Source organism: Cebus imitator, unplaced genomic scaffold (genome assembly GCF_001604975.1).
Source record: "Cebus imitator isolate Cc_AM_T3 unplaced genomic scaffold, Cebus_imitator-1.0 Scaffold428, whole genome shotgun sequence".
In the NCBI taxonomy this organism is placed as follows: domain Eukaryota; kingdom Metazoa; phylum Chordata; class Mammalia; order Primates; family Cebidae; genus Cebus; species Cebus imitator.
The window spans coordinates 668,960-690,034 of NW_016107743.1; the positions used below are offsets into that span (position 1 = coordinate 668,960).

At 35.7% G+C, this 21,075-nt stretch overlaps 1 protein-coding gene across 1 annotated transcript in view; it reads left to right on the forward strand.

Annotated features, from left to right (window-relative positions):
* Positions 1–20,708, forward strand: part of LOC108290280 (acyl-protein thioesterase 1-like) — a 147,041-nt gene extending 126,333 nt beyond the window's left edge. The window contains exon 2 of the mRNA XM_037731901.1: positions 19,272–20,708. Coding sequence (XP_037587829.1) covers positions 19,272–20,061 — 790 coding nt within the window. The 3' untranslated portion in view covers positions 20,062–20,708. The remainder of the gene's footprint in view (positions 1–19,271) is intronic.
* Positions 20,709–21,075: the final 367 nt, after the last annotated feature.

The window sequence follows — 21,075 nt, forward strand, 5'->3', positions numbered from 1 at the left end:
GGTCTACTGAGCCCATTAAAACTTAAGCAGTCTGACAACAGCAAGGACAAAAGGACACACTGTAACACATGCCCACATGGGCTCCAGGAGTCACAGGCTCCCACCCTTGAATGCTGCTGTGGGGCTGGAACTCAGTGCCCAACTCATGCACCTGTCCGACTGCATGCTCCCACTCCCGTACAGGGTTTGAGCAGTGACAGTGACTTAACAGACTACCCACACCCCATCACACGTCCTACAAGGGGTTTCAGGAAACTCTCCCATTTCAGTTATACATGTAATCCTCTTCCCTTGTGTGTGGAGGGAATCTGTGACTTGCTTCTAACTAACGGTATTTGACAAGGGTGATGGGATGTTACTCATGATTATTTTAAAATATATACTACTCACTCCTAACGGACTGAAGCCGGAGATCAACATGTGGCTTAATAAAGTAAATCGCCATGTTAGTGAATCCCATGTGACAGAGAACTGCAGGCAGCCCGTAGGAATAACAAAAAGCTAGTGTCTTAGAAATAAAGCTTTAAGAAAATGAATTCTACCAATACGTTGAATAAGCTTGGAAACTGTCTGCCCAGTGTAGCTTCCAATGGGAATACAACTTCACTAACACCTTAGTTGCAGACGTGTGAGACCTTGAACAGGAGCATCAGGCTATGCTGTGTCTGAACTTGAGACTGCAGAAACTGTGAGATTATACATATATGTATATATGGTTTTCAAGCAATGTTTGTGGCAATTTATTATGTAGCAATAGAAAAGTAATCTAATAACTTACCTTCAATTTTGGTAAGTCTTGGTTATTTCACTTAAATACCTTTGTGAAAATTTTAAAAAATTAAATACCTCATAATTTTAAAAAATTTCTAAAGATTATTTTGGCTGTAAGCATCTGGGATTTGAAGATTGTAACCTGTGAAGGGGAAGTCAGTGTTCTCAACTATGCCAGGAATTTGTGAATATGAAATATAAACCCAGGGTGTAAGAAGTATAACAAAGGGCTGAAGTTGAACTCTGCATCACCTTTTGTACAGGTGTCCTGATTCAGTGACTTCTTTAAAGAAGTCTGGAGATTTTCTCTGAGCCAACATGCAGATATCCTAAGTGACATGCTGCCATTCATTAATTCCTGCACTTGTAAGAAGTATAACAAAGGGCTGAAGTTGAACTCTGTATCACCTTTTGTACAGGTGTCCCGATTCAGTTACTTCTTTAAAGAACTCTGGAGCTTTTCTCTGAGCCAACATGCAGATTTCCTAAGTGACATGCTGCCATTCATTAATTCCTGCACTTGGAGAAAGTGTACTGCACACCCCTAAACATCACATTGCTCTAGCAGGTGACCTACTTAAAGCTAACGCAAGACTGGATCCTTAAGCTTGTAGTTAAAAGCATTTAATATTCCTTATCCAAAGTAATTCCTCTACCTGTGTTAAATTCAGTCTTCAAGTTCTGGGATTAGCAGTGTGGTGTCAGATTTGTTCAGTTTTCCTCAATGCTGTAAGCTAAAAATAACAATTATTATACTTCCAAAAACATAATAGGAGACTATATTTTGCTTTTATAATGACTTTCCCCACCAGATTCACAAAGCTGAATTATTTGTTTCAGATTTAGACAATATACCCAATCCAGAACAAGTCATTTTTATTTTTAAAAATTTGCTCCATGTTGACTATTTGGTCTACTGTTCAAAAATATAAGAACAGAAGATTTCTCACTCCCTACTATTAGGAATGATGCCTTTACAAAAGCAGGGACTCACAAAATATCATTTTGGTACTTTATGGCTACTATTTTGTATCTCTGTTATTATATGTTAATACCATATCTTGTTTGTATTCTGATAACATGAACACTTAGGTTGCCTTATTGCTTTCCCAGCAAAATCAAGAAAAAACATAAAACATTTTAGAGTTGAGAAACGTGAGCTATGATATAAAAATCTCTGTTAAATGTGAATGAAAAGTAAGCACCCATTTTTCTCATGTTTTGTGTGTCTTTATTTGAAAATAAATATTTCACTTTAGTATGGATTTATCACAGGGTTATTAAAAATTGCAATAATTGCCTTTCTGCATGTTTTTCTTTTCCACAACTCCTCTTTTTTCCTACCATTCTGCCTTCAAATGCATTGGACCAAAGATCCTATAAAATGCAAGTAATTTAAATTTTGCTTCTCTTAACAGCTCCTCGGGGAAGTTTGAGAAAAGCAAAGTTTTAATGTATTAAAACTAAATGTGAACTATGGGGTAGGAATATAGACTAGACTTGGTAGAGTTATGTGAAGATAGAAAATGGGTTTCCTTCCTGAGATTTTAATTTGCTGGTATTTCCTGTAGATGCCTGGAGCACTTGTTAACATTCATATCATGGTAATGAGATTTATTTTTTGTAGAGAATATAAATTGGGCAGGAGAAAGCTTTGGGAATGAGCAGTTAGCTTGTATGGAAAAATGCAGGAAATATGGTTCTTTCCCTCCTTATTGCAAACACGCATACACACCGTTAAACTTGGGAACCTCTTTCACTGTCTCATTTTGCTTTTTTTATTTCTCTTTATCTTTCTTGCAACCTCCATGTTTACTTACTTTCTACCAAAGCTTTTTACTGCATAGTACAACATTGTATGTCTCAGTCTATCCTAACAGCCCTAGTGGAGTCTTTTCTTTTTAAATCAAAGCATTTAAATAATCAACAAGTGTAGTTCTTCAAGACATGAATTCAGAGTGTCTCCATCAGTTTGAATTATACTTTAAGCACAGATATTTAATCAGTGTATTTGTAATCTTATTTTCAGACATTTTATTATATGAAGTTGTGTGTGTGAGAGTGTGTGTGTGTGGGGGGGTAAATTTTAAATCATCCATCTGATTACCATTACATGGTATTTCAACTATGAATTTTCTAACTACAAAATAGCTAATGATTACATGTCAAATATGTGTATAGAACATGTACTATTTTTATGTTATTGGATTTTTACAAACATGTAGTAAAATTTGCTCTTTGGCAGAAAAGTCATGGCAAAGTACTAATCACTGATCACAGATAATCAACTCAACGAATACTCTGATATTTGAGAATCCATCCTAAAGCCAGAAAAGTCAAATTAGATACATCTAAATTTTGTTTCTATTTCCAGTCTTAAATTATTCTTATTTTCTAAAATTAAATTTAAAAAAAAGGAATTTCATGAAGGACAATTTACAGAACCAGGTGAACTCAAACATTATTGATAGATTTATATACTGCTTATCATCACAGGAACATATCAGCTTGCTCGTGAAATTATCATGTTATAGTGAGTTTTTAATGGACATAGTTCATTTTCAGTTTCTCAATAACTTAAGCCATACTGAAGATTCTAATGCTTTATAACTAACACACTTCTTGATGTTTACACTACAAAACATAGCCACAAAAAATAAAGCACAATTCATATTCACTAACCGCTTCTGAAATTGAGAATTTATTTTCTGGCAAGAAATGTGCAATTCCTTAAAATCTATTATTTCTTCTAACTCAGGGCATTTTAGCAAAGAGAAATAACAGTAGTTTTACAGGGCCATCTGTTCAATACACATGTTCAGTTTGAATCTAAATATCTGGATTTTTATGAACTGAGAAAGATTTCTCTTTATTTCCTGAAAATGGCTTGTATTGCTATTGATCTCTTTACTCTCAAAATAATACATGCTCATTGAAAAAGTGATAACTTTCACAAAATTATAAGAGGTAGTGTTTATATTAATTTATATTTCAAAAAGGCCAGATCATGAACCCTGAGGCAGATTGCTTGAATTACAATCCTACCTCTAGTCTTTACAAAATATCTAAACTTAGAAAAGTTACTATATTAGCCTCAGTTTTCTTATCGGCAAAATGGAGTTGATAATAACAAATAAATATCAATATAATTTTGACATGGAAGTAAGCTCATTCATTTACTGTGAATAGCACACTTCCTAGTATACCAAAAGAATTTAACAAGTGTTACTAATAGTATTAAAATCAAATTTTTCTTTCAAAATGAATTATTCTTCAGTTTCTGTAGATTTTATATATGCCATTTTCTTTTATTTGTGAGAAAATAAAATACGCTACAATATTTAGGTTATGGATAAATATGATAGTAATAAAATGTCTATATATATACTTATAAACGTAGGATGAAGCAAAAATCACTAAATATTAGAATTTCTTATTTTTCTTAAGTGGACATAATATTAAGAGAGCAGCTTAAAGGCTCATGCCCATGTATCCAATAGCCAAATAAGAGGCACTTCTATCTTTTCATATTTTATTGCACTACAGATAGCAAGTAAATACATGTATATAATTATTAGTAAAAATGCAAATGTAATTATAAATATTTCTCAATATGTCCTAGATTTTAGTATTACTTTTCCTCTGCATGTATCTATACAGAAATATTACAACAAACCCATATGTTCAACTGTGCTAACATTGTATTTCCAGAGAATCCCAAAATATATTAACAAGAAAAACTGCAAGAATTCATTGGCTATATACATATGTCAGCTACCAAATATCATCCATTTAATAAGTGGAAATAAATGATTGGACAAAATCATGCTTAATGCCTTTTCCATATCCAAATTTTATAAATCAACATTCTATTTTAAAATTTTAGACGTTCTCTGTTTATAATATTTGACATCATAGTCTTTCTAAAATTTAAGAAACCTAGTATTTTTGCTCTAAGGAAGAGAAAATGAATGGTGATTTTTCTGGGTATATACTCTGTAGGAGATATTCCCAAATTTTTAATTCTCATCTTAATAGGTCATCACTGTGAACAGCCTAGAGAGAAAGCATACAGTATGTGTCCATTATTCACCATAGTGTCTTGTAGAGTAAAATGGTCTAAATCAATCTGTGATCAGACCCAAAAATATATTTAGTGGTGAAATCATCCATATTTATTCCAAAATTAATAACACTTTTAGGATGCAAAAGCTTTGGAAAAAACTTTTTTAGACTGCATTTGGAGAAGACTTCAACAAATTTCCCTGATTAAATTAAATTTGGGCTCTTCATACCTTTCCCTCTGATTTGAAATCATAAACTTTATGATGCATTTGAAAGAATTAAAAAATCTACAAGAAATTAAAATATCTACAAGAAATTGAACAGTCTTGAAGACTAGTGGTAAGCACACTAGGTATTTTTTCTGCTCTGTTGGATGCCTCAAAATAAATATGAAAGAGGCCAAAAGAAAAGAGGTAGAGGATTTTCTTCAGGATTAGGCAGCAAAATTTGTCAGTAGGTTCTGAAGTATCAGAATCTCTCTGAAACTGGCAGAATACTCCCATAGACTGTTCTTTTTGATAAACATAAAAAGTGACCCTTCTGTTGTTAAAGCTTAAAACTTGTATTTGTTTTATCTGATTCCTTCCTCAGGGAAAGACCTTCAGGCCTCTTTAAAAAAAGTATCAAATAACAGAAACTCACCAGATTTCTGAACCAGATACCTCCTTGCCACTCCCTAGTTCTTGTTTTCTTACACATTGTTACATTTCTTCCCTGCTATATAAACCTCTAGTTTTAGTCATTCAGGGAGATAGATTTGAGACTGAGTTTCCATTTCCTTGGTTGCAACACCTGATTAAAAAAGGTTTTCTTCCTTGTCAATACTTACTGCCTCCATGATTGGCTTTCTGTGCTACCAGCAGCAGGCCCTAGACCAAACCCCTGGTGTTCCTTGACTGGAAACACATTGCTTGTGGCTTGGTTGCTGTGGGCCAGAAGTCTCAAAAGTCCTCCTAAGCAGTTGCCCACCCAATTTTGACTGGAGGTGGGTTTCTGTCTCTCTCTGGCCCCACAACAGCTGACCCTTACCACGTTCCTGATTGCCTTGAACTGCTTTTGAAATTTGACATCTGCATCCCAATGAATGAGTGTCCTTTGTGGGCCCAGCCAGCAAGATCTGCCGCTTTCTATTTGGGAAATTTTTAAAGGACTTTCCATTTGCAGGTCAAACAAGCCTAACTAATTGAGAGAGAAAAGCACCTTGTTTTAGTGTGGACAGTCTTGGGGGTTTTCTGTAATTGTGTGCTGTGTCTGGGCAAGTGAGTGTCTTTTTATGGGTACCAGACAACAGGATTAGCTCCTCTCAATGTGGAAAATTCCTTAGGAATTTTTGTTTGCAGTTGATCAAGCCCAACTGATGGAGCAAGGAAGCACCGTGACTCTTTCAGTTTGGACACTCTTGGGCCTTCTTTGTTGCTGCAGCAGTTGGATTATGTTTTGGTGATTGTGTGTGAGTGTGTTTGCTATATTATAATCATGAGGAATTAGAATTCAGTAATCTTGATATTCTTTTGCAAGACTGTTTGGCCCCAGTATTGTTTGAAATCTGGGAATAATGGGAAAGTGGGAAGGAGTTGCATATATCTAGGCTTTTGTGCTGGTTTTTAAAGCAGGTTGGGCCTGGTTGGTATGTGATGTTCTCCGTGGTACTGTTTGGCCTCAAAGTTCTTTGGAGTCTGGGGAAGTTTGGCCTTTAAAAATGAACCTGCCAAGAAAACTGCTTTACACAAAATTTTGGTTCACAGCCTTCATTGGATTACCTAATCCAATGAATCATTTGGCAAAGTGTAGCTATGTAAAACCCATGAATTTGTATTGCTATCTCATGGCTACAGTTCTAAGGTAAAAGCTATTGAATTTTTGTGTGTGTATATACATGTCTAAATGTGTTTGTTTGTATGTTTCTTGTTATATGTTGTGTCTACCAAATTGGCTTGTAAATTAAATTGCATTCATAAATGAAGTAAATGAGTCTAAGTAATTTTTAAGTTCACATGACTTAAGTAAATATTTATTAAGCTGACTTTAAAATTGTTGGTAAAATGAAAAATAGAAATATTTTCAGAACTGTCATCATACATTTTCCTCTGGGTTTTATATTTGTCTTTGCTAGATATTTTTAAATATCAGGGTTTGGCAAAAAAGGTTATAAAACTAAACCCAGCCACAGCTAAATGATCTTTGTGAAGTTTTTTGATAAGTAAGACAAATTTGATGTTGTTGATTTAATGAAAACAACTGAATCTTCTGTGTCATTGGTAAAAATGCTAATGTAGTTAACCTTAAGGCTCTTATTTAGGTTATTTAGGTGAACATCTGAAATTCACAGGCTGTAAAAATGGTTAACAAGGAAATAAATGATGCATACATAATCAAACTTCTTAAATAAATATAATGCAAATGGCTTGTAAATCATTCGGCAAACGAAGTGTAGCCATGTAAAACCCATGAGTTTGTATTGCTATCTGATGGCTACAGTTCTAAGGTAAAAGCTATTGAATTTTTGTTCGTGTGTGTATATATGTCTAGATGTGTTCGTATGTATGTTTATTATATGTTGTTTAATAGGTAAACACTATAGGTAAACTTTGTGTATAATTTAAAATCTTAAAATTATTTTTGATGATCACTGGATATCTGGGTTATTTCTAATTAAGGAAGGGTTATGATACGGGGAAATATGTTTCTAAAAATTGTGGAATTGTTCTAATCTGTGAAATGCTAATTTTTGATAGGAAGCTCAGGATTTGTTGCTTCCTAGAATTTCACTAAAATTTAAGTCCATAAAGATAAGAATTAGAATTAATATACAATTTTATATATAAGCTAGGCCAAAAAAGATATGTTATTAGTGAGAAAACTAATTTTGTCTAATTTAGAAGTTATCTAAAAGTCAATTTAAATTATGGACTTGAAAAAGGTTATTTATAAAACAAGGTAGTAAGAAGGAGAAATATAAAGAAAGTTGTGAATATGAAAATATGTTTTTGGTAGGAAGGTTATAAAAAAAGAATAATTTTGTATAAGAAAAGAACTTGTGTAGTAAGTATGTCATTCTAGAGTAAAATGACTGGCTATTTAAAAGAAAAATAAGAAAAATAAATTCTGGGACTGAACAGAAAGCCCAGGCATGTCACGGATAGTCTGTGTAAGTCATATGCAGTTTTTCCTGTTTCTCTGTGTGTCCATCTTCATGCATATACAGAGAAAATACAAAGTTGAAAAGACAAAGTTGAAAAAGTTTAGATAATAAAATGTTATTTAAAACCTGAGAGAGAATTGGAGAAATTTGGCTAATAAATATTTTCATAGTTAAAACTCTTAGTCTTGATGAAAGTAAAATAAGAAATATTGTAAAGAAATGTATTGGCAATTTGGTAATTTTTTTTTTTTTTTTNTTTTTGAGATGCAGTCTTGCTCTGTTGCCAGGCTGGAGTGCAGTGGCACAATCTCGGCTCACTGCAACCTCTGCCTCCAGGGTTCAAGTGATTCTTCCGTCTCAGCCTCCCGAGTAGCTGGGACCAGAGGGTGTGCCACCATGCCCAGCTAATTTTTGTATTTTTAGTAGAGATGGGATTTCACCATGTTGGCCAGGATGGTCTCGATCTCTTGACCTCATGATCTGCCCATGGTAACTGTTTTTAACACAGTTAAGCATGATGCTAGATTTAGCGTGAAGGCAAATTTCACATCCGTGCTTTCATTGCTTCACCCTATATTTGATGTTTTGCATGGATGGTTCTGGTACTGGTGTAGTGGTCACATGTCTAGAGTGAATTTCTTGATTGCACAGGATATATGGTGATATTGGTGGACTTACAGGTATTCAATTGTGCATCAGAAATAAAATATTCATCCTGTGTTTTTAGGGGGTTTTGGGTAACACTGTAGCTTCCAAGGTAAACTAAAGGGGAAAGGTTGGGGATTGGTTTCCTGTTTTATTTGTTTTTCCTTATACTTTTCATTTGTTTGCTGTTTGCTTTCCTTTGTGTTTTGCTTGCATATGCATTTATATAAAACCATTGATATTATTTAGTTTTTAATAGAAGGTTTGTATTTGGTTCTGTGAATAGTTGTTTTGTTCCCTGTGCCTTTTTAGCAAGTCATCATTTATTCTATTTATCTGGAATTCCTAGGCTACCCTTGTCAGGCCTGTAGGAATTGAAGGAGCACCCTAGACATTTGGAATTTGGTTGTTTTTTCTTGCCTCTGATAATCTAAAGAGCTTAAAAAAATAAAATGCTTATTTTATAAGTTCTGAACAGAATAGTACATTATATATTTTATTATTTTGAGAGGTAGATGAGAGTGGAAATGTTTGAGTGTTTTTTTGTTTCCAGGATGAATCAATTAAATCAACAGTTTGGGCTGATTTCAGATTGTTTCCTTTGATGAGGAAAAACTGTGATATGGGTACAAATTTTAATGTTTAGGAAAGATTGGCCTTGTCCTTAAGGAAATTATATTGATTACAGTTTCTCTCAAGCTAATTTAGTTGTGTTTACGACTATTAAATTAAAGTGACATTTACTTAGACTCAGTAGCAATTAAAAAATGTAAGCCTTTCTAGTGATTTTTTATCTCAAGCCATTTATCATTGATGGCTCTTCATGTGTGTAATTAAAATATGTGCAGGTTCTGTACTGGTTTGAAGATTTTGGTGGGGAAAGTTACCTAATCAGTTGTCAGTACTGTATCTAGAAACAAATCTTGGAAATGTGTGATGATGTGCTTTTAAAACAGCTGAATACAAGTATTTAAGTGAAAGGAGATTATTTCTTATATTGAATTTCTTAAACTGATATTTGCATTTACTGTTTTTTAATAATAGAGAAAAAAGTAAATTGTCTTTGATATGTTTAGCTAGGACTTAGCACATTTTTAATGCTTTTGGTCACAGTTCTGTCAGTAGAATACTAACAATTAGAAATATGCAATGAGTTACCTAACTACTTTAGTACAGTGGGTTGAAGTTCTGCGGGCAGTAACTCCTGAACACCAAATTACACTTTTTATTGTAACATGTTAGAGAAAATGATAAGACTTTCTGTATTACAAATATCCTATTAACCAATCCTTGTGCTGTTAAGTTACAGGGCTTGGACTGTTGGGTCTGAAGAAGGTACCAATCCCTGCTAAATTTCTAAGTTCAGTTTTTTTGATATCAAAATTCAGTATTTTTTGACATTAGTCCAAGAGATATATTAGGCTTATTAACCTTATTTGTTGTGTTAGAATCACACTGGAAGCGTTCTCAAATGTGAGGTGGTATTTTACTTTCTATGGGTTATATTTATATGGGTATGTTGTTAGTATCATCTAAGAATTCTTTGGGTGTCTCTTCATCAGCCAGAAACCTTCTGTGGCTGGTGGCATATCTCCTTGAGTTTCATTCACATCTGCTGGGCTCATTCCACCCACTTGGGCAGGCAGGCTGCATTTGGCTCACACTACCGGCCTGTATCCCACGCTCATTTAGGGTGAGCTCTGGCTCAAATGAATCTTGAGGTCTGGGGCCCCAGAAGGGTCACAGAGCATGTAACCACCTGCAGCTTGGCAAGCCAGCCGGGAACATGACACATCCTTTTTAATACCCACTGTTCAGCAGGTCCTGAGTTCTTGTTCCATGTCCAGGAAGAATAAGGTTACATGAACAACTGGAGGGGGAGCAAGTCAGAGAAGAATTTTACTGAGTGACAGAAGAGCTGTCAGTGAAGAGGAGACCCAGAGTGGGTAGCTCCTATTTTCAGGCATGTAGTCCTGAGATATGTCTGAGTCCAGCTGAGTCTGGGGTTTTTATGTACTCAGAACGGAAGAAATGCATACTGTTTAATCCATGGGTGGGCCCCAAAAAGGCACCATATTATTGGCCTAAAGGCATCAAGAAATTTCTCTCTCTGGGCAATGGACTCCATGCAGAAATGGTAGCCCAATTTTCAGGCTTCAGGCTGTTTCTGTCCTGAAGGTTGGGTTTCACTGTGGACCCACCTCTATCTGCCAAGGAATTTGCCTGCCTCCTGCTGCTATCAGTCACCCCTCTGAAGAGGTATGTCTCACTGCCATTATGATAGGAACAGTGACTGCTCCCAGTTGCTTCATGCTGACAGGAAGCATTGCTTTGGGGAAAAGAGCAGGCAGATCTCTCTCAGAGGCCTATGTAAGGGTCCTTGGTAAAAAAGGATTCATTGTCCAAGGCTCCACTTGTATGACCATTTGGATCTAGGCGAGTAGAAACAAATTTTACAGAGTTTAAGTGTGTATGGACCAAATATGAGTATTATACAAAGAGGAGCTAAAAGAAAAAAATCTAGTGCCAAAGAAAGATAACAGAAATAAGAAGTAATGTAGACTAATTGTTCCAAAAACAATGTTGTGGCTAAAGATGTTTTACCCTGGTGAAAAAAAGCCTAAATATTGTATAGGGAGCAGTTGAACTTTAGAAGAGAAATAACTGTTTAGGGGAGTAGATAATACCTTGGAAGTTCAAGATCAAGGGGTCTTTGAAAAAGACACCTTATGGTGAGGACCCAAACAAAGGCAAGAATAGCAAGCATAGGTGAGACTATAAAGAGGATATTTACGGAAGGCTAATTACTGGCACTAATCTTTTGTGATTTTTAGCTTAAGATCTTTGATTTCATCACACTGGTATTGTGGGTGCTCTTCTGGGTTAAAAGAGGTAATTCAGTCTGTTTCCTAGGCCTGTCCTCAAGTATAATGAATCCAAGAGTCTATTCCAGTGATCTTTACTGCCATAGGAGTAGGCAGAAGTACAGTATAAGGTCCTTCCAACTTCAAGCCTAGAGTGGAAGAAAGGGAAGGAAGTGTCTTTACCAGTCCTAAGTCCCCTGGGTTGAACAGAGAAGGCCTTATTCATGGGATTGGGCCTCTAACAGTTGTTTTGGTTCCTGTAGGCAAGTGGGCCAAAGAAGTTACATGTTTAATCAAATCAGAGATTTCTTTGGCAAGCCACGATTGGTGAGAAAAGGTCATCCATACACCATTTTGAAGAGCCTTAAACCCAGCTTTAAAGGGGAGTTTCTAACACATAGTAAGGCTATGTGAAGAATAATCCGAGGAAGATTAGTCTCTTGAGACAGTTTTCTGATATTATCATTTATCTTTTCTACTTTTCCTGAAGACTGTGGTCACCAAGCACAGAGAAGACAGTGTTGTATACCTAGTGTCTTTGAGCCCCCCACAATCTCTGCTCATGCCCAGTTGACAGCTACCTTGAATGAGGAGCCATTATTAGTCTAGAGGTACTGAGGAAATCCAAAGTAAGGGATTATCTCATTAATTAATACTTTTCTCACCTCAGAGGCTTTCTCTGTCCAACATGGAAATGTTTCTACCCAGTTAGGGAAGGTATCTACTCATACTAGGAGGTACTGGAGTCCCCTTTCATTGGTGTATGATTGAAATCCATTTTGCCAGTCTTTCTGTGGGTAGCCTCACAGTCTTTGGGCTCCAAGGGAAGAAGCCATCAATTGAGGGGATTATTTTTAAGACAAGTCTTGCAAGCATTAACAACCTATTTGACCATTTTTAGCAGATTTTTACCTGAGAACAACCTTTGGACTAATTGATAGGTTTTATCTTGACCCAGGTGGAAGCCTTGGTTAAGGGTTTTATGAACTTTTCATTGGCTGGAAGCTGGTAGATAAAGTTTGCCATTCTCCGATTGCGCCCATCCTGAGGACCAAAAGGTATATCTCTAAGAGGAGTCCCATTCTATCTCCACAGAGGAATACTGACATTTTATTTCTTTTTTGGAACCCTCTCAGATCAGAGCGGCCACAAGTGGATAGGTAATCTGGGGCCCTCTCACTGCTGATTTAGCTGCTTTGTCTGCCAACTTACTTCCCTTAGCGATTTCGTTCATCCCCTTTTGCTGACCTTTTCAGTGTATTTCTGCCATTTCCCATAAAAGGAAAACCAAGGATAACAGTCTGTTAATTTTCTGATGGTATTTAATGGGAGATCCATAGGCTGTGAGGAAGTCCCTCTTTTCAGGTAGTGGCATGGGCACTGGGGACTGGGAAAGCATACTTAGAATCAGTAAAAATATTAACTGCTTTCCCCTTGCTTAATTCAAGTGCCCCCTTGAGGGCAATTAGCTCAGCTAGTTGAGAGCTTGTGCCCAAAGAGAGAGGCATGCTCTCAATAATGTCATTCAGGGTGATTGCTGCATACCCTGCTTTACAGATCCCTTGCTCTACAAAGGAACTTCTATCCATAAAGAGAGTTCAGTGTGGGTTCTCTAAGGGGGTTTCCTTGAGGGCCTCTCTGTCTGTGTAGGTTTGCGCTATTATATGTTAGCAGTCCTGTTTAAGCTCCCCAGCTTTCTCTGGGAAGAAGGTGGGTAGGTTCAGGGAGAAACACATTCTTAACTGGACTGCAATTCCCTCTAATAGTAGAGTTTACTATTTGAGAAAGCAATTGTTCATAAACCAGAGACTTCCCTTAGAAGACAGCAGCCCTGCCACATTATGTGGGGTATGAATGGTTAAGTTATTTCCCTTAGTAACCTCTGGTACCATCAAGTTTACCGCTGCAACTGCCTAGAGGCAGGCTGACCATACTTTAGCTGCCAAATCAAGCTCCTTGCTTAGGTAGCCTGCAGGCTGCTGGGCTTGACCTTGGGCCTGGGTTAGAACACCCAGGGCCATTCTCTTCCTTTCTAATACATGAAGATTGAACATCTCCCCTATGGGAAGACTAAATACAGGTGCCTTTAGCAAGGCTTGTTTTCATTGGTCTATGAAAGGAGAATATATCTTGGGGCCCAAAAATTACTAAGCTAAAGGTGGGAACTGCTCAGGGCAAACTGCCTCCCATTCTATTCAAAATCAACCCTTTACCCACTAAGATAAATGCATATCTGCTTGCCTCTTTTGGAGAGGCAAATCAGAAACTCAAAGGAATACATCCATTTGTCTCTTAACTACCTATAACCTGAAAGCCCCCTCCCCACTTTGAGGTATTCTGCCTTTGCTTCAAGTTGCCCACCTCTCCAGACTGAACTATCTTACATATGTTGATTGATGTCTCATATCTCCCTAAGATGTATAAAGCCAAACTGCTCTGAACACCTTGGGGACATGTGATCAGGACTTCCTGAGGCTGTGTCATGGGTGCATGTCCTCAACCTTGACAAAATAAACTTACTAAATTAACTGAGACCTGTCTCAGATATTCGGTGTTCACAGGGCAAAGGTTCTTTTAACCTCCTCTTCTGAAATCAAGGAGTGGGTCTTAGCTACCTGAGTTTCCTATATTAGGTGATATAAGTGATAAACTGTTTCACCATATCTAGGTATACATAGTCTGTAGAATCCTGTAATGCACAATAATCTCCTCAGCTGATTGAGGGTTTGGAGGATGGGGAAGGGAGGAGATAGGCCTAATCCTTTCTTCACCTAGCATCCTCATCTCCTCTGATAAGACTAGACCTCAGAACTTCACTGAAGTCTGACAGAGCTGAGCCTGAGATTTTGAGACCTTACATCTTCTGTTAGCCAGAAAATTAAGAAGGGTCTTACTGCCCTCCTTAGAGATTTTCTCAGTTAAGGAACAGAAGGTAATGTTATCATCTACATGTTGTAACGCTTTAACCTGAGGATAAAGGAACTCAGAGAGGCCTTTGGACAACACCTTCCCAAACAGGTGGAGGCTGTCTGAGAACTCTTGAGGTGACACCATCCAGGTTAGCTGGGTGGTTTTGTTGGAAGAATCCTCAAATGCAAACAAATGTTGAGAGTTAGGCTATAATGGTATGCAGAAAAAAAGGCATCCTTTAGGTCCAGGACTGTGAACCATTTAGTTCACTGAGGATACAGGGATTCGGAACCACTGGATGAATTGAAACCACAGCCTCATTAATAAGGCAGAGGTCTTGGACCAGTCTCCTTTCCATTCCCTGTTGGGTTTCTGTACCCCTAACATCGAGGTATTACAAGGGCTGTTGCAGAGTTTGAGGAGGCCCTGCATTCTCAAGTTATCAATGATGGCTTCTAGACCTTTCCTAATTTCTGGTTTTAGAGGATATTTTCTCTGGTTAGGGAGGGAGGTAAGATCCTTAAGGTGGATCCTGACCTGTGTGGAGGAGGATCAACTGATTTAATGATAACTCCTTGATTTTTGGTCCATCTAAGAGCATATGCCTTTTATTGTGAAAAATACTGGAAGAGAATTGGGGGTGGAATATAAAGAGGACAGATTATGATCTCTATTATTGACTAGTCACTTTGGAGGCATTTACAGGTACTTACGTTGTGAGATTAAGAGGACAGTGGAAATACGAATGTGAGGCTTGAGAAAGAAAGTTCAGCTGAAGATAATATTGCAGATATTTAATTATATGTAGAAATTATATTGTGGGCTTAAAGACACTGCTTTGTTTGAGAGAAGTGAAGAGTTAAAGGTCTAGCACTAGGAGATTGTACAGAGGACAACTTCTCTATAAATGCGATACTGAATAAGTAGAATGAAAGGGGAAGTGTCACAGAGAGCAAGGTAAGAATGGGTTTAAAGAAGGAAGGAGTGGCCTCTATTCAATTCTACTGCCATGTCACATGAAAGAGAAAATTCTAAAACATTCCTTTCGGTTAACTTTTCAAAGGACTGTTTTAATTAGTGAGGGAATAAATCAGTCTTTGTTGGAGTAGCCTACCAAGTATGTATGTAAAAAATAAACACACAAATAAAGACTGTTATTGAGAAATGTGGCTGAAAAGGCATAAATAAAAATCAGGGAGGTATAAAAGAAGGAGTAATGCTACATAGTGTTTTTTTATTAGCTTATTTGTTGTTGTTTTTTGTTTGTATTTAATGTGAGATTCTCTAACATATTTAAAATAATAATAATCATAATTGTTTTCAAACTTAGCCAGTCTAACATTAAATACTTTAATTACTGCACTATACTACTATTTTAGGAGTCAGGTATTAAGGTTATCAAAATCACGAGGAAAATCAAACAGGTAGTATTACATCTGGACTTGGAAAAGTGTTAAATTACCGAGGAAAGAAGGAAAAAGACTTGGTGGCAAGGTTTTTGATACAATATTTGGAGACTCAGGAGATGACTGCTCTAATGGCAGTTTCTTTTCCTACAGTTAGAAGATTTAAGACAGAGGAAATAAAATGAACATTATTAGTTCCAAGTCTTTAATACTCAAGCTAAAGGTCCATAGATGAGTGAGGAGAGGAATGAGGCTGAAACATGAAAGATGGGGGTGATAGAAGGATTCCTGTAGTTAAGACAGCTGTCAAACCCGTCTTAATGAAACCTTACAATCTTGGTGTAATTCTGCGACAGAAACGTGCTTAGAAGCTGCCAGATCTCAGTTCACCTGATGGTGTCACTGCTCTTGCAAAGGTCAATAAATAGCGTGTGGAGCTCTTGCGGCTTCTCCTTGTCCTTCTCTTCTGCTTGGGGTGGCAGCCAAAATGATTCAAACAGCTCTCGCAAATTTAAACTCAAATAGTAGAAACTATCTTAGATTAACGTATGCCTGGACTTGGGTATTTAAAGTGACTCCTACACATTAACCTATAAATTTAAAATAAAAAATAATTTAATGTGTAAGTTTTCTTTAAATATGTTTTCAAATATTTCATGTTTATGAAAAAAAATTAAAGCAACATTTAAAGGATCAAAAATTAAAACTCATATTTCCACCAAAAATTAAAACCCATATTTCTACCATCTAATTATATTGAAAATATATGTATGAAAAATTCTACTCTTTATTTTAGGTAATCATATTCACAATATTTAGAAAACATAAATTTTGTATCTTTAAATTTTTATAAATATGAAATACATATTTATATTTCACCAATTATCATTCCCCTTATACTTTCAATATAAACACTGATAATATTTTGAAGCATTCTACTAGAATTTTCTCAAAACATTACAAACATTATAAAGCGTAATGCTTAAAAACATGGGTTTGGTATCAAAAGAAGTTTTGTTTCTATATTTGATGTTGTCCTTTACACTAAAGTACTATTAGAAATGTTATTTTTTTCTCTCAATGCCTCACTTTATATAGTGCAGAGATGAAGACAACTTTCTTGTGTGCGTTATTAGAAGAAAAACTAACTTGTTATTCTCTTGCTAAAGGCTTAACGTCATTATCTTTGATTTTTGTCAATTTTGTATAAAATAAGTATCTCGTTTTAATTTGCATGTATTTGCCTGCCAGTTAAGTATAGTGTTTATGGTCTAGACATTTGATATTTAAATCTAATTTTCTGAATTAATTATGTATGTTATCTAACATTTTTATTTTAGGAAGTTTGTCTTCAAATTTTTAAAATCATTTATTCATAGCCTATAAAAATTAATGCTGTATCTGTCATTTACATTTCTATTGTTTACCAAGTGTGTTGTTTGCAAAATATTATATGTAATGTTTATATTTATAAATAACACATATAGTGTCTGTATGTATAATTTATTTTTTTGGCCAAGTTCATGATACTAATAAATCATATTAATAATCTAATTTTATTGATTGTTTTGTAAATTTCATAATTTTTAGACTTAAATTTATTATAACTAGATATCTAACTTTATTAGCTTTCATTTAGATGAGCTATTGATGCAGAAATTTTTTGTTGAAAATACAACAAAGATTTCAGAGTTTTCTTTATTAACTAAATACTAAAATATACTATGATCTATTTCTTTTTATTATTTTTTCATGTGTATTATAGTTTATTATATCTTTGCATATACTTTCTTCTCTGGCAAGCCTTTCTTTATTACACTCTTTTTTCTCATATTGTTTGATATATACTTTCATATATATCAAAAGTATATAATCAAGTCCATTTATTCTGTACTTGAAAATCATTTGTGAAATTCGGGATGAAAATATCCTTTGGGAAACCTGAATTGACTTGGTCTTAATTTATCAAGTAAGTTGGAAATACTTAAACTTTCTATAAAATGTGTTTTTCAGTTAGTAACATGCTAAATAAACCTTTTCATTTATTTATATTTTTGAAAGTTTCCCTAGATAAAATTTTGCAGTCTTTTTCAAAGTGATACGTTATATTTCTTGGTTAGGTTTATATTTGTTTATTTTATTATAGATGCTGTTTTGTGAGCATTTTTCCCTTCTATTTTCTAGTTGTTTAATTTTTTTCTACCAGGGGTTGTAACAGAAAGCTGTGTAGGGTAGGGGATAGGAGTATAAACTACTCAGACCTCAGACTAAACTGAAATCTTGGTTATCCAGCTTTTCATTCAGGCAAAAATAACATAATCTCTAAGTATAATTTAACTCATCTGTAAAATTATGGTAATATAGTAATAATCACCTCATTAAATTGTGCTATGAATTAGATGAGTTTATATCATGCAAAGGAGTTAGAAAATTACGTATCTTCTATGAAGGACTCAATAGAAGTTGAAAAATATACAGGAAAAGCTTTCCATTATTGTATGTGTATTTTCTTACTGGATTACTTGATGATTTTTTTTTTAGCTATAAGGTTTTTAAAAATTCACTCATGTTTAATAAATATTTCTATCTATATATAATGTTCTTATTTCTATTTCCAACGTTTACACTTTTATTTCTGATATTTACATAGCACTGTTTGTCTCTAGAGTTTTCACAGAATTCAATATTTGCTAGTTTTAATAGTTCCCTTCCTTCTTTCCTTCTTTTCTTCCTTCCTCCCTTCCTTCCTCCCTCCCTCCCTTCCTTGCTTCCTTCTGTCTTTCTTTCTTTCCTCTTTTTAAAAGAAGATATAGAGTCTTACTGTGTTGCCCAGGCTGATCTCAAAACCCTGGGCTCAATCAATCTTCTTGCCTCAGTCTCCCAAACCAAAATGCTGGGATTACAGACATAAGCAACCATGCTCAGCCTTAATAGTGCTTTTCCAATTGGAGTCCTAGAAGAAAAAAAAAAATGAAAACTCAAATTGAGTATTGGCAAAGATTAATTCAGAGACTACTCACAGATAGATGAGGTATAGCTATACAAGATACAGTGAAATATCAAGACTAGTAAGAATGGAGTACTTATATACTGTCATTACTATTACTACTACTAAGGATAAAAGTGCCAGCACAGTTACTTGGACCTGGAGACAGAAAGAGTTATGTTGAGAAATGCAATCAGACTAGAATAACTGTGAAAAGAGGAAACCAAAGTAATATATACCCGAACTTTACTCTTCCCTCCTCTAGAAATTCTGCTGGTATTGACCTTTGTATAAAACCATGAGGAAGCCTGAAGATAAAGAAGTCCTTGATATTGTTCATTTGGGTTGGCTTAAAGGACACAGAGCAAAGGGTGTCTTTGAGGAGACAGTGAAAGTTAACCAGTTGAGGGCACTGTTGTCATGTCCTGATATTCTTTGGTACATTCTACATTTTCATAGATAAGCATGATATTAAAATAAAGGTGGGTGGGGCCAGCCGCCACTGGCCGCTCGCATGCCCTTGGGCCAGGGCAGGGCACCTGCTGTTCCTTCCGCTTGCTGTGTGAGCTGAGCTGGTGTAGGTGCGGCAATAACATGTCAGCCCAGCTGCCCGCCGTCGTCCCCGCCGCTCAGAAGGCCACCGCCGCGGTGATTTTCCTTCACGGATTGGGAGATACTGGGCACGGATGGGCAGAAGCCTTTGCAGGTATCAGAAGTTCACATATCAAATATATCTGCCCGCATGCGCCTGTTATGCCTGTTAAACTAAATATGAACATGGCTATGCCTTCACGGTTTGATATTATTGGGCTTTCACCAGATTCACAGGAAGATGAACCTGGGATTAAACAGGCTGCAGAAAACATAAAAGCTTTGATTGATCAAGAAGTGAAGAATGGCATTCCTTCAAACAGAATTATTTTGGGAGGATTTTCTCAGGGAGGAGCTTTATCTTCATATACTGCCCTTACCACGCAGCAGAAACTGGAGGGTGTCACTGCACTCAGTTGCTGGCTTCCACTTCGGGCGTCATTTCCACAGGGACCTATCAGTGGCGTCAATAGAGATACTTCTATTCTTCAGTGCCACGGAGATTGTGACCCTTTAGTTCCCCTGATGTTTGGTTCTCTTACGGTTGAAAAACTAAAAACATTGGTGAATCCAGCCAATGTGGCCTTTAAAACCTATGAAGGCATGATGCACAGTTCGTGTCAACAGGAAATGATGGATGTCAAGCAATTCATTGATAAAGTCCTACCTCCAATTGATTGACGTCACTAAGAGGCCTTGTGTAGAAGTACACCAGCATCATTGTAGTAGAGAATAGACCTTTTCCCATGCCCAGTCTTCAAATTTCTAATGTTTGCAGCATTAAAATGTTTTGCAAATACACTCTAGTGACACAGATCAGATAATGTCTCCTCATGAGAAATGTATGATCTTTTAAGTTTCTATACATGTATTCTCATAAGAAGATTCAGGATATACCATATTAAAGTAGATGAAGCAGGTAGCTTCTTTTTTCTCAAATATAAGTCAGCAAAATAATATAGTACTCCCACCAGATTTTTTATTACATCATTTGAAAATTAGCAGTATGCCTAATGAAAATTTGTTCAGGTATAAATGAGCAGTTAAGATATAAACAGTTATGCATGCTGTGACTTAGTCTATGGATTTATTCCAAAATTGCTTAGCCACCATGCAGTGTCTGTATTTTATATATGTATTCATATATACATTATGATTGTAATACATAGTAAGAATGAGGTGGTATTATGTTATTCCTAATAATAGGGATAATGCTGTTCATTGTCAAGAAAGAGTAAATTGTTCTCTTCAATAAATGGCCCTTTTATTTTGGGACCAGGTTTTTCTTTTCCCCGATATTATTTCTATTTAATATTCTTTACTCTTCAGAAAAAAAAAATTCATTCTTTCTTTATTATCCTTCATAGCAGACCAAATATAGCCTCTCTGCCATAGACAGCTACTGTCAATACATACTGTAATTTGACATTTTGAGTCACAGATATAAGGTATTTAAAATCTATTTATGCTTTATAGAGAAACCAGACATTAAAACTTCATGCACGACTTATTTCAAATTATTATACCTTATCCAAATTTATACCTATTTAGTTATTAGGATCTTCAACCCAGGTAACAGGAATAATTCTGTGGATTTATTTTTCTGTAAACAACTGAAAGAATTAGATCATATTCTAGTATGTTCTGAAATTTTTTTTTTTGAGACGGAATCTTGCTCTGTAACCCAGGCTTGAG